The 14165-nt window shown below is 43.5% G+C and overlaps 1 protein-coding gene across 2 annotated transcripts in view; it reads left to right on the top strand.

Moving 5' to 3' along the window:
- Positions 1-14165, top strand: part of KIF25 (kinesin family member 25) — a 79487-nt gene that overhangs the window by 34979 nt on the left and 30343 nt on the right. For both annotated transcript variants that reach the window (XM_048487162.1, XM_048487170.1), the window contains exons 9-11: positions 5335-5409; positions 7670-7819; positions 10372-10548. In XM_048487162.1, the coding sequence (XP_048343119.1) occupies positions 5335-5409; positions 7670-7819; positions 10372-10548 (402 nt within the window). The remainder of the gene's footprint in view (positions 1-5334; positions 5410-7669; positions 7820-10371; positions 10549-14165) is intronic.

Genomic DNA, 14165 nt, shown 5'->3' with positions numbered 1-14165 from the left:
GTGGTTCCTGGGACTCTGTAACTAGGGCTTATTTTTGGAGTAGGGCTTATATTTCAAGCATCTTCCAACAATACTGAAAAATCATACTAGGGCTTATTTTCAGTGAAACACGGTATTCTCCAAATGGTGAGTCATGGTCATATTTTGCATCAGTTAACTGACTGTCAGTTATGTGTTCAGGAGAACTGTACTCCCAGAGAAGCAACCAGTAGGTAATGATGTGGGAACATTAAACTAAATGAAAAACTGCTTTGATGTATCACCAGAGGCAGAGCTGAGCAAAGCTGTGCCCAGGACGGCCTCCACGTTTTCTGCCCCCGCCCCTTCCTGCACAAGGGCCGCCACGTGCGCCCTCCCCCGCACCCCCACTTACCTTATCCTAATGGTGCGTGGGGGTGGCCGCAGCATGGGCACCCGTGGGGGGCAGAAAATGCAGAGCCATCCCCCCCTCTGCTCCACAGAGTGGGGCAGGGGGGTTTTCCTGCTCTGCAATGCTGGCTCCCACAGCACGAGAGCAGGGAGCAGGCCACCCCCGCCATCCCCCCTCTGTCCCATGGAGCAGATTGCCGCCTGTTCCGTTGGGCAGAAGGGTTTTCCCACTGCCGGCTCCCGCGGCGTGAGAGCCGGGGCAGGGAGCAGGCCGCTGCTGCCATGCCTCCTCTGCCCCATGGAGCAGGCAGTCACCTGTTCTGTCAGACAGAGGGTTTTTTCCTGCCCGGCGGCGCCGCCTCTCACAGACGTCGGGGAGTGGAGAAATGGCGACCGCGGCCTGACCGGCACCGGTGACTCTTGCAGCGCCTGAGACAAGCCACCCCAGATGTCCCCGTTGGCGCTACGCCTCTGTGTATCATCTCAATTCAAAGCTTAGAAAGCCTTCCATTCTAATGGCTGAATATATATTCTACAGAACAAAAGCTTACGCACTTTTATGCTGATAAATAAATGACCTATAATGCCTATTTATATAGCGCTTTTTATTCTACCCTTCTTCACTGGATCTTACAGTTCTCTCCCATTTTTTCTTCACCACAGTCCCGTGAGGTGCACTAGAGTGAGAGAAAGTGTGTGTGTCCCAAGGTCGCACAGCAAGTGTTAATGTGGAGGCAAATGACACCTTTTATGTTTTGTATATCTTATTTTTTGTGGAAAAGTTTTCCATGTCTGAAAGCCACTGCTTTGAAAAAGCATAATATGCTTCACAATGCAGACTAACCAGCCGAGGTGGGATCCAGCAGGTTCTCACAGGTTCCCGAGAGTAGGTTACGAATTATTTGTGTGTGCCGAGAGGGGGTTACTAATTGGTGATTTTGCCACGTGATTTTGCCTTAGTTATGTCCCTCCTCTCAGTAGTAGCATGCCGAACTTGAAGCAGTCTAGCAGGAGCTGCACCAGCATGCGTGGCCTGCGTGCATGCTGTTTCCTAAGCCTGCAAGTGCATTGTTGTAATTCCCGCCCAAAGCCCAGTGCAGAGCTGGGCTGAGTCCTTGCCACAGCTGCCTGACCTGTAAGTGTTCCCTGCCCTTCCCAGAATGTCCCGGCCACACCCTTCTGGGTGTCTCCCATGCAGGCACCCAGCCCCATTGGCGCTACGCCACAGTTTGAATCCCACCACCATGGGAACCTGTTACTAAAATTTTTGGATCCCACCAGTGCTAACCAGTATTTCTAATCGAAAAGCCCCAACCCTTTTTCTTATCCTTCCTATATGAAGGAAGATTACAATTTTTCCAAAGTTCCCACAGAAAATGATTTCCAGTTAAAAATTTCAGTAGCAGCCTTTACAGAACATTCTGAAAGAGTGGCACTATATGTTTAGATACCCCCCCCCCACACAAAAAAGGAGGGTGGTGGTGTAAAATGGTGAATTTCATCAAAGAATGTAACTCTTAGAAGTGGTTTTTTTCAGTGTTCCTGCACAGTTTATTCTTACAAACAGCAGAGCATATGGTTCTTATGAACTCCAAATGTTTATTTTTGTAGCAATCGTTTATGGAACTAATAAATGTCAAAATACTTGGTTCCATTTCAGAGCGGGGGAGCTTTTCAGCATGTGCTTTTTCAGGTTTTTTGTTATTATATTCGTCAACAAAGTGAAAATGGATGCTTATAATTTTCAGGTAGCGTTAGTAAGCATGTGGCTGCAAGGCTGGGATAAGATAGCCAGAAGGAGATTGAGATTGCTGCCACAGATAATAAAAGAGCAGATTTGAATGCTCACTGGCATAAAAGATAGTAAACCTATTTAAAACCCAGCTGAAGACCCTTCAGACAGATTTTGCATTTCTTTCATTTCTTTTGATCACAAAACATCACTTCTTGGAAACGCTATTCCTGGTCTTTAAAAAAGGAGTAGGAATTTTGCTCAGGACTTTTGGGAGGCATTTCATTTTCCCACTTGTATACCATTTCCTCTTTCCTTTTCCTGAAATACTCCCATAGCCTCTCCCCTTTTCCTGCTTCCTTCCTACCTTCTCATCCAACAGCTGACCTACATTTATCTGCTCCTGTGTCGTAAGCTCTCCCTCTCCCCTGCCCCAGCAGCCTCTATTTGGGAAAACTAAGGCCCAGTTGTGTGGTACTGGCCATTGGTCAAGTCCCATTTGCAAAGTAGGAAACCCTCAAGGAATTGTGGAGGGCACCTCACTATTCACTGTATCACTCTCATCACTTTATTTCCTCTTTTCCTTCTCTTGGCAACCCTCATATATTCCTCCCCTTTCCTTGCCTCATTCCCTTCTTCTCAGCCATTCCTGCTTTCTTCTGACATTCTAGGTGAAATCTAGAGATCTCTTGGAATCACAACAGATCTCCAGGCCTCACCTGGAGATCTGCCTTAGGGTTGCCACTCCAAGTAGGGAAATTTCTAGAGACTTGGAAATGAAGCCTTGGGAGGGTGAGATTTGGGAAGGAAAGCAACCACAGCAGGGTATAATGCCTTATAGTCCACCCTCCAAAGCAGCCATTGTCTCTAGGAGAATCCCTGTCATTAGGAGAGCAGTGGCAATTCTGGGTGATCTCCAGTCCCCGCCTGGAAGTTACCATTTTGACAAACTAATAGGGGTTAGTGCAACTGCAGTCAAAACAAATGTGAGATTGCACAATGAAAGACTAGCAGTCATGTAAAATAGAATAACTTCAAAAATAACTAAACAAATATAATACTATAAATGTGCTATGCATGCTATCTTTATGTTTATAGTATTACATTTGTTTAGTTATTTTTGGAGGTATTCCGTCTTACATGACTGCTAGCCTTTCATTGTGCAATCTCACATTTAATTTGCCCACCTGGAAATTGGCAACCCTAGCTCCCTTGAGGGAAAAAGCTGCGTGGGAGGGTGGTGTCTATGGCACTGTATCCCTCCTTGGTCTCTTCTCTCCTCAAATCCCACCTTCTCCAATCTCCACCCCTCGAATCTCTTGGAGTATCCTAATTTGGAATTGGCAACCCTATCTCCTTCCCATCCAACAGCCTACTTTTATCTGACCCTCTTGTCTTGAGTTTTCTCTCCCTCCCCCCTTTCCTGGTTTCATCTACCCAAGAAAACTCTGGCCCAGTTGTGAGATGCTGGCAAGTGAGCCAGTCCCATTTTCATGGAAGGGAATCCTCAAGGACTTGTGAGGAGGGGGTCACTTCACTTTCCCCCGTATCCTCCTCCCCACATTATTTCCACTTTCTCTCCTCCTGGCAACCCCTATATCTTCCCCCTTTCCCTGCTTCACACTCTCCTTCTCAGGCATTCACTAACCTACCTTTTATCTGTCTCCTATTTTCAGCTACATTTTCATTTACTTCATTTATACCCTGCCTTTTTCCCAGTGCAGACAGCAGCAGCTCATATTATTCTTCTCTCTTCCTTCTTATTAGGACAACAACCCTGTGCACCTACCCTCACGCATAGCACACCACTCACCCCTCCTCACTGCTATCCCTACAAACCTTCCAGAAGGAGGGTAGATGCTTTCTAGCTTGGTGGAGGAGACCAGCTACATTTGCAGGAGAGGAGAACCCCATCTCTCCCTACCCCAAGTTGTGAAGCAGCCAGCCACACTGAATGAGGAGGAGTAGGTGTGTAGTTTGCCCATCTGCAGACAACACTTTTGTTAGTAAGGGGAATTTAACCTTCCTCAGGATTTTTTTTGACTGATTTCAGATTTTTCTGAGAACCTGGCAATTTACCCAAGTTTGGAGAAAAATCTATTTTTTTTAGTGTGGGCCTGATCTACGAATTTAGGAATCCTCAGATCTGTCCACATTTGAAAAATAAATATATAGTTGAAGATGACTGGTGGTATCATTTGATTACTGAAGCTCATTAAATTATTGGCAAGAGACCAATGGTTGTAGAACATTTCTGTTATCATCTTAGGCAATTAACCTAATAATGGGATGGAGATAGATGACCTTTTTGTCCCATTATGAAACTCCTCTTCCTCCTACAAATTATCTCACTGTGCGACCTACATAGAAGTGTGTCTGGGGAAGAACTTTGTGGTCACAGGCCAGTGAGAGCCACAAGCCTCCCCAGTTCGGTTGACCAATGATCAGAATGCACATGGACCCTCGCCAGTATTAAGGGCTCCCCTTTGTGAGGCATCTGAAAAAAATTATTGTTTGATGTATATGTGTAAAGTAACGGGTTTTGATAGGACCACAATGTTTGTGCAAGCAACCTGAACGACCATAAGCTTCTTATTGAAGTAGGTTTGTTATAGTCATAAGTGTAGGAATCCTGTTTAGCTTCAGCTATTCTTTTCTGGAGGTAAATTCCCTTGCCTTTCTCCCATTGGCCACAGCTAAGCAGTATCTCACTACCAACACTTAACAATGATTAAGTTTTAAAATTGTAGAGGCACCGTACTCAGCCTGACATTTTTATCCTTCCCACCCCCCTTGTCACTTTCATTACACACTAAAAGAAAGCTTCATGAACCTCACAAAGTTATTTTTGTTCTGGCACTGCTACCAACAAGCTGTGTCCAGTAAAACATATCTTAATCTAGTTTATGTCTCTAGAAATAGCTCAGTTTTGATGAGGAGCTACAGTCTTGGCAGTGTCTAGAACCTTTGAATTCCTTTCATCTGGCCACTGGAATAGAATTGTGGCTCAGCTCTGTATGTGTGTGTGTTTCATTTCCTGATGTTTAAAGCAAGCTTCAGAAAAAACATGAGCAATTCCCTTTCTTAGATCTTAGTGCTTCTGAAGAGCATGTATTGTTAAAATATATATTTTTAAAAAATTTCAGTGTATAATGCTACTTTTAATTTTATTGTCCTTGTTCATGTTTATAGACAATTTCCCCTCAATAACAACCATTCTTCTCACTCTGCAGAGTCTACAGTGCTGCTGAAACTCAGGAGACAGTGTTTGCAGATGTATCACCTTTGCTAACATCGCTGTTGGATGGGTGAGTTGAAAAAATGGGAGCCAATAATTTCAGTGGGATAACAACTACCTTAAAGAAAATCACATAAAATGTCCTACACCTGCAACAGAACTGTAGTGACTCTTTCTTGAAATATAGTATGATACATTGAGATGGTTGTGAACAAAAGATAATCATATTGAAAGTTCTGTGGGTTTTTCATCACAATAGTTATCATAGGAAGGAACTACACCACAGCAAACCTAATGGGCCATCATGAGACTGTTTGGATGCTTTCCTTTGTTGCATGAGAAGTAGGCAGTTCGTATTTTTCCCAGAATTCTTATTGCATTGTTCCCAACAAAATAACTAGGTTTTCAATTGATTTCAGTCCCATTTGTGTGCAAAGACTGAAGTAGCATCTTCTGTTTAAATTATCTGTCCTGAAACACAGCCCTTCAGGAAATGTTCTCTTACTGGAAACAAAAGTGCTTCATGCTTTTTGGGGGGGAAGGGGGGGGATGGATGCATCATTTAAACAAAATTTAAAGCAGATTGTGCGTCTGGAAAAGATGAGCTTCTTGCATCATTGATGCTTTTAATCAGCTTTCCTTTTGTGGAAGGCATGATTTTTAAAATTTACCTAACCCTTCTGTCTTTGGTCATTTCCACATTGGGTTGCCAGCCTCTAGGTAGGGACCTGGAGATTTCCAGGAGTTACAGCTGATCTCCTGATGACAGAGATCAGTTCCCTTGGAGAAAATGGCTGTTTTGAAGGGGGCAGTGCTTTTTTTGTTTGTTTTTGAAGTGCCAATACTCATGTAAAGTTGCACCAATTTCTATTAATTTCATCCTATGGGCCTTGAGAGAACCCTGGATAAAGGTGTCAGTACTATATTGATGAGTACTATCACCAGAAAAGGCCCTGGGAGGGGAAACTTTGGCATTATTCTCCACTGAGATTCATCTCCAGGTTCCATCCCAAATTTCAAGCAATTTCCCAACCCAAAATTGACCACCCTATTTCTCTGTTTGGCCCAGGCATGGAGTTGGTGAGAAGGACATTTTTTCCCCTATTTCTACATAGCTTCTTGGTACGTGCATTCTCCATCTTCTCCATCTCCTTTTCAAAACCTACTTAACCACAATATTTTGCTATGCTGGTGAAGTAGTGAAAAGAGAGTACCTGCAAAATAGATGGGAAAATCTGGATACTTCCCAGTCCTACTCACATTGGTGACATTTTCCTTGCTCCAGTTCTCTGTGGAGGCTATCCCCTGCCAGGGGGAGGTCATTTCGGTTGTTATAACCTTCTATCCACTAGCATAAGCGTAGCGGCAACAGAGACATGTGGGGACATTTGCCCTGGGCGGCCCCGTTGCATCATGTGGGAGGACGGAAAATCACCTCCCACACTTCCGAGGAGGAGGGGCGTGGCTGGGCCTGGGCATGACCTCCGCACGCCGCCCGAGACAAGGCTAATCTAGGTGGCATGCACACATCGTGCCCAGGCCCAGCCATGGCCTGGGAAGGAGGAGGGGTGTGGCTAGGCCTAAGTACAATGTGTGTGTGCCGCCCGGGATGAGGCCTGCACCTGTCGGTCAGCCTGGTGGGCCTTCTCTCTGTCTCTCTGGAGAGCACGGTCACAGTCCACCAGGCCAACAAATGTTATGCCCAGACCCAGCCACGCCTCTCCTCCTTCCCCCCTTGCCCCGCCAGGCCCGGCCACCAGCTAAGATAAGTGGAGTGCGCAGGGGGCTGAAAGGAGGGGGTGGGAAATTCGGAGTCTGCCCTGGGCTCCATTTTCCATAGCTATGTCCACTAGGTCTCCTGATCTCATCAGATCTCAGAAGCTTAGCAGGGGATGCTCTAATTAGCACTTGGATGGGAGACCACCAAGGAAATCCAGGCTCACTATGTAGAGGCAGGCAATGGCAAACCACATCTGAATGTCTCTTGTCTTTAAAACCTTACAAAGTTGCCATAAGTTGGCTGTGATTTAACGGAACTTTCTACTTCCACTTCTTCCTTTATTACTGAGAACAGAGCAGGCAAATGGATTTTGCCCCACCAATGACAGGCTGGGATGAACTTCAGACAGTTTCCATTGCTATTAATATTGTCAGAAAAGAATGGGAGAGTTAAAAGCTGTTCTGGAGTTGTGACTTGGAATAAGGAACATCTGTTTCATTACATTCTGTGGAGTTGTTAGAAAATTAGAAACGGACTTTTCTTCCCAAGATCTCTGGCTTTGATCTGTAGTATCTGTTGGAATTGACTCAACATATGTTTTGATTTCTAGGTACAATGTGTGTATTATGGCTTATGGGCAAACTGGGAGTGGAAAAACATACACAATGTTAGGACCACAACCTGAAGATAATTTTGCTTTTCACCTGGAGGATGAAACAGCATTAGGAATTATTCCTAGGGCTGCTGAAGAAGTATTCAGGTATTGATGACTTTATAGATGACTCTATATTTCCTTCAGCACAGAAATAATTTATATTTGACTGTTCATGTCCTTCTAAATCTTTTCAGTGAAATTGTTGCTGTTAAAATAAAACCTAAATATAATGGATGGGAGGCGGGGGTGGGGAGTTAGGAGGAAAGGGAGTCTGGAAATACCTGGCAGTTGCTGGCCTTTTCCACACATTGTACTTACCCCATATTATAGGTGTTGTCAATCCAATTGTATTCCGCAACTGTTGTCCACATGTGGGTAGGAAATTGTAGGGGGGAAAAATGAATAAGCCATACAGTATAGAACAGCATCTATTTCATATTATCTTACTTAACAAAATTTAGACCCTGCCTTTCTGTCTTCATAAGAGTCAACAAGACAGTTAACAAATTGAAGCATTAATAAAATCACAATGTAAGAACCCTTAAACCAGTGGTGGGATTCAAATAATTTAACAAACGGTTCCGGTGGTGGGATTCAAATAATTTAACAACTGGTTGTTTTCAAGCACCATTTTAACAACCAGTTCTGCCAAAGTGGTATGAACCTGCTGAATCCCACCACTGCCTTAAACCAACAACACACATCATTAGAATAGTTATAACCAGAGCTAAAATACATATAAAAACATTAAAACAGCAATTAAAATTTTCAGCTGCCGGTGTGAGAGGGGGCCTCATTGGCACCGGCCCCCTCTGTCCACAGCCTGGGGGTCCACCTGGATTCGTCTCTTTCAATGGAGACTCAGGTGGCCCATACAACCCGGGTTGCGTTTTTCCATCTTCGCCAGGCCCGACGGCTGGCCCCCTTCCTCTCCCAAGCTGACCTAGCCACTGTGATCCATGCAACGGTCACCTCCAGGCTAGACTATTGTAATTCGCTGTATGCCGGCCTGCCCTTGCGCCTGATCCGGAAGTTAAAGCTGGTCCAGCATGTGGCAGCACGCTTACTTACAGGAGGTGTCTACCGTGACCACATTCAGCCTGTACTGCGCCAGCTGCATTGGCTTCCAGTGGAATTCCAAATCATCCACAAGGTATGGGTATTAACATTTAAGGCTTTGCGCTGCCTCGGACCCTCATACCTCCGGGACCGTCTTACCCCATATGTCCTTACACGGCCTCTGCGTTTGGCAGAGGCCAATTTACTGGCAGAGGCTTTTACTGCCCTGGCCCCAGCCTGGTGGAACACTCTTCCTCCAACTGTCCGGCCCCTGCGGGATCTTGGAGAGTTCCGTAGGGCCTGTAAGACCGAGTTGTTCCACTGGGCCTTTGGGGAAGCCAGCCGCTGATGGTGTGCGCCCTTTGTCTCTCCCTTTTTAACATTCTGGGAGCTTATGTCATCCAGATTTACCGTCCCCCTCTCTGGTAGAGTTTTATTGATAGTTTTAATGTTGGACGCCAAGTAGTTTATGTAGAACGCTGTGATTTTATGTTTTTATGTTTGATGATGTTATTTAATGATATACTATTTATTATTGCTATTGTTGCTATGTAACATTATCCTGTTGTTTACCGCCCAGAGCCCTTAGGGGATAGGGCGGTATATAAATATGATAATATGATATATGAAAATATTAGGCAGGAAGGAGGGATCATTGAGGGAATGCCAAACAAAACAAAAAAAAAGCCTTCACCTACTTGTGGAAGATGGCAGCGGAAGGGAACAGACACAATCCTGACAGCCTGGGCATTAAAGAAGTCCCCCAGGACAAACAGCCCAGAGGTTCTCAATGCCATGCCCCAAAACAACCTCTGTCAGCTCAGGTGGGGAGACTGTTAGGCAGTGTGGTAAGGTAGGCAATACACAATAGAATTCCAGTCTTGTCTCTCAGTCCCAACAGAAACCAGGAGTGTCCTGGAGCACTGTTCTAGGTAGATTCAGTCTTTGTAAACTAAAGTAACACCACTAGTAGTGACCAGTTAAAAGCCACATGAATTTATAGCATGGTCTTCTGCATTCTTGATTCCCTGCCAACTACTACAGAATGGAATGCACCTATTACTCAGAACAAGAATGACTCTACTATGCTTGGCATGCCAGTGTAAAGAGAACTTTGTGTACTATCCTTTTTCTTATTGCTTTTAGTATTCTGTTGACCCATCAGCAGCTTGCTGGTGGCCCACTATCTAGAAATCAAAAATACTGAAATATAAGTATCTTGTATCCCTACTTGTTGCCTATGTCAACAAGCCTGTTTTCTTTTTTAAGTCCTGCTTTGCACAAAGATATTTGTTTGGGAATAGAGAATGTATTCCTGGCATCCTCAGGGGTTTGTGAAGCTGAAGTATACAGTCAACATAATTGTGCCAGTATATGCAAGCCACAACAGATGGGACAGATCTGCATTACAGGAGTCCAAGTTACTCAAAGAAATTGTGTATGCTCTGGTTTATGGGTTTTTAGAATTTTGATAAGCACTTCAATCAGGGAGTAATCGACTCCTGGATAACATGCCTATTTTACTTAGGATTTTGTTTCAGCCTCTTAAGCTATTTTTGTTTTTTGTTCTTGATTCTTTCTTTTCTTTCCCCCCTCAGGCTTATTTCAGAGAAGCCACCAGGAAGTCATTGGGTTGAGGTTTCTGTTGTAGAAGTATATAATAACACTGTGTTTGATCTTCTGGTCAAAGACAACTGTGGAACAACAACTGGTGTCAAAAGGGACATTGTCACAAATAAGGAAGGGAAGAGTGATGTCCCGCTTCTTGTGTATGAGTGAGTAATCCTGTGTGTGTGGGACCACTTTTTTAGCAGCAGATAGTGACAGAGCATTCATTCAGCTGTGCCAGTGACAAAGAATGTTAAACATCAACATATCATAGCTCACTTTCCCATATACATTTTATGATTTGTCAACATTGCCACAATGTAATTTTAACCACAATTTTACATTGAAAACATTTCTTCTGAATTTCCCACCATCCTATGTCTAGCTAGCAAATGTCAATTTGTTTGCCTTCTGTGAGTGAAGGAGGGGGTGTTTTTTTGGTGTTTTGTTTACATTACGTTTTGAAATTGTTTACACATTAGCTCTGACTTTCCGGTAGATGCTGCCAAGAAATCGAATCTTCACAGAAGGTAAATAGGCTATTAATATTGTAGAAGCATAGGCCATTAAATAAATAGGTTAATAAATAGCTAGGCTAGTATTAGAAGAAGAAGAAGAAGAAGAAGAAGAAGAAGAAGAAGAAGAAGAAGAAGAAGAAGAAGAAGAAGAAGAAGAAGAAGAAGAAGAAAAGAGATGTTTGAATGGAGCTTTTTTGTTTCAAACACTATTCATACTACTATTTATGCATATATATTTTTGTTCTATTATCCATATATAAGCAATTAGCCCATTATACAAACAAATACAACAAGCTCTAAAAACTGTTAGTGGATTAATGGTGCCCACCAAGAGGGCAGTCCCTCCAGCCTTTCCTCCCCCCTTGGCCCCGTGTCACCAGCTTCCTTCTCATCCTCTTCCCAGATGCCTTGGCACACAAGGGTTAATGATGTCCACCAAGGAGGGCGATCCCTCCTGCCTTTCCTACCCCAGGCCCCATGTCACCAGCTCTCTCCTCCTCCTCCTCCTTCTCCTGTTCCCAGACACCTGGTCCTGTCCCCAGAGGCCTGTATTGCCATGCAACAGTTAACAGCATAATTGTAGTTGCCAGTAGTAGTGACTTCCCATGGGGAGTGCGCAATGCCTGCATCTGCTCCTCCTTAGGCAGCTGCAGTCCATACAGTGACTAATTGTTCAGCAGTGGGGAAGAAGGGCAAGTGCACAAGAGAGTGAGTCACTGCCACATTCCTCTGTTTCATCTGTGTGGTTTTTTATCCGTTCTGTGTAAGCCCCGTCCCCAACCCCTGTGTGCATGGTGATTGGCTGAAAGTGAGTCTTTCATGGCGATTTGCTGGAAGTGAATTGTTGCCACCATGGCTAGTCTTGTATATAATAGGATGCCATTCCTCCAAGGTTCTCAGGGAACATTCATTATATTTCCCACCTTAATTTTATCACTACCACCACAATCTCACAGCGAGAACAAGACTGGCAGAAGGTCACCCACACTGCAATCCTAAATGAAGTTACATCCTTCTAAATTCATTGAAGGGTGGAATTTTGCTTAGGATTGTACTAGCACTGATCTTCATGACTGATGATCAAACTGCACGTTATAGTATCCACAAGGTCAACCTGTGGGTGCTGACACCATTTTAGCTAAACTGCAGTAGGATCAGAAAAACGTGTTTTCCTCTGCACCTCTTCAAGTGCCAATAAAGTGCCAGTATAGCTCCCCAGCAGTGCCCACTTCCAGGTTTGGCTGCCGCAGAGCTGTATGGAATGCCTGACCCTGTATCACTTCAGTAGGTTTTGGGCCCACAATGGATAACATGTAGTTTAGAATGGTAGACTAAAAGGGGTCTAAAAGTAGACCAAAAGGTAGACCAAAAGGTGGGTATCCCAGGTCCTAATCCAGCACTGAGACTGCTGCATTGCACTAGTTGTCTCATATTGAAACCCTAAAGAAAATCATAACTTGTTTATACTCCCAGCAGAAATCAGGATTTTTCCCCTCCTGCTCCCAGTCACAGTGAACAGCAAAAGGCATTTATTATGCTATTTTACAAGGGAACTGGAAGTTGGGCACAACAGACCTTTTCTTCCCTTTCCTTCATGAGGTATAATATTCTGCACCCACAATGGAAATAATTTAAGAAGTATTTTTGTCTGAGAATTGCGCCAACATGAGCAAACCAATTCAGCTTTGTTTGTGGCTTTCTGTTGTTGACAAAAATCTTGATTAACAGTATACGAAATGCACTGGAGGGTTGTGCAGACATAAGTCTCTCTGTCTGGGTTTATGTTTTTACAAACTTTTATATTTTGTATCCATTCATTAACCCATAGTAAAGTAGAAACCACAAATTGTGAAATTGTTCTTTCCCCAATTGGTTAATTGACGTTTTTCCTGTCATCACATAGGATACAGTTAAAATTCTGCATGCAGTGAGTTTTGTTCTTCATGTTTACAGCTAAAAGAGGAAAATGTTTTAGGATTCAACATAATAATAAAAAAAATTCTGAGCAATATATGTGTGATCAATTGGGATAGGGAAGATGGAAACCAGATATTGGGTTATTTTATGTATGCTCTGCTATGCTCTTTAATTTCTGTGGAGATAATTAAGCTAAAAGGAGACAAAGTGTTGTTGAATTCTTTGCACTATATGAAATTAAATTTGTAGATCATCAGCATATTTTTATTCCTTGACTGCTGTATCAAAAGGTATTGCTTGCATTTGCTTCTTAGCAGCTGAACAACTGCCTCCATTTATTTTCTTTCTCAGCCTGTCCCCAGAGGTGTAGCTAGGCCAGAGTGCACTCGGTGCACACTCTGGCTTTTTCGGGGGGGACGGCCCCCCATGCTGCAACCCCTCCCCCCCACACACACTTACTTTAGCAAACCGAGCAGCCTGGAGAAGAGGCCTGCCTGTTCCTTCCAGGCTGTAAACGACCTGGTGGGAACTCCTGGGAAATGTAGTTCCCACCAGGCCATTTGCAGCCTGGAAGGGAACAGGCAGGCCTGTTCAGGGCAGGGGCAAATATCTTTTTTTCTTCCAGGGGTTCCAATAGCTTCGCTTTTATTGAAGTCTTTTTTATTATGCAGTTAATAACCCTCTGTGAAGGAAAACCTTTTTCCAGTGTTGATGTCCAAAAGTATATGACTGAATTTTGATTTCAACAGAATTACTGAGAAAGATATTCAAAAAAGCATAATATTAATAATTTTACAGAGAAGATTGGTAATGGAAAAACAAATCAAAACAAAGCAAACCATAGTGCAAGGCCACCCCTACTCTTTAGGTCTAAAGTAAGCAACTGGGATTTAAATAGCATTTAATTTATAACACATTTGCTTATACACAGATAAAGCCTGGAAAGTCTTCAAAATTCTTACCCCATCAGTATAGCACAGTGTTCAATTTGCCTTCTTTAGGATGGTTCTGAAAAAGTATGCTGTGTTCAGAAATTGTGTTTCCTTTGAGAGCTGGTTCTTGGGATGGCTGGACTCACTGGTTGCCATATTACCTATATTTATTTATTTATTATTATTAATTTTATATACCGCCCCTCCCCCGAAGGGCTCTGGAAAGGAAGACAACCCTGAATACAAGGTGACCCCTCCCCAAATTATACACCAAGAAAAAATGTTAAATGTGTGTAACTGTGACTTCTATGCAAATGTAGTGTGATATTCTTTCTTTTCTTCTTTTTTGTTGTTGTTGATGGCATACCTGGAAAAAAAAATCATAGTCTTGCATTGGAGTAAATACTGTGATTGTAT

Source organism: Sphaerodactylus townsendi, linkage group LG01 (assembly GCF_021028975.2).
Source record: "Sphaerodactylus townsendi isolate TG3544 linkage group LG01, MPM_Stown_v2.3, whole genome shotgun sequence".
Taxonomy (NCBI): domain Eukaryota; kingdom Metazoa; phylum Chordata; class Lepidosauria; order Squamata; family Sphaerodactylidae; genus Sphaerodactylus; species Sphaerodactylus townsendi.
Note: the sequence above shows the minus strand (reverse complement) of the source record. Positions and strands in the feature narration are given on the sequence as shown.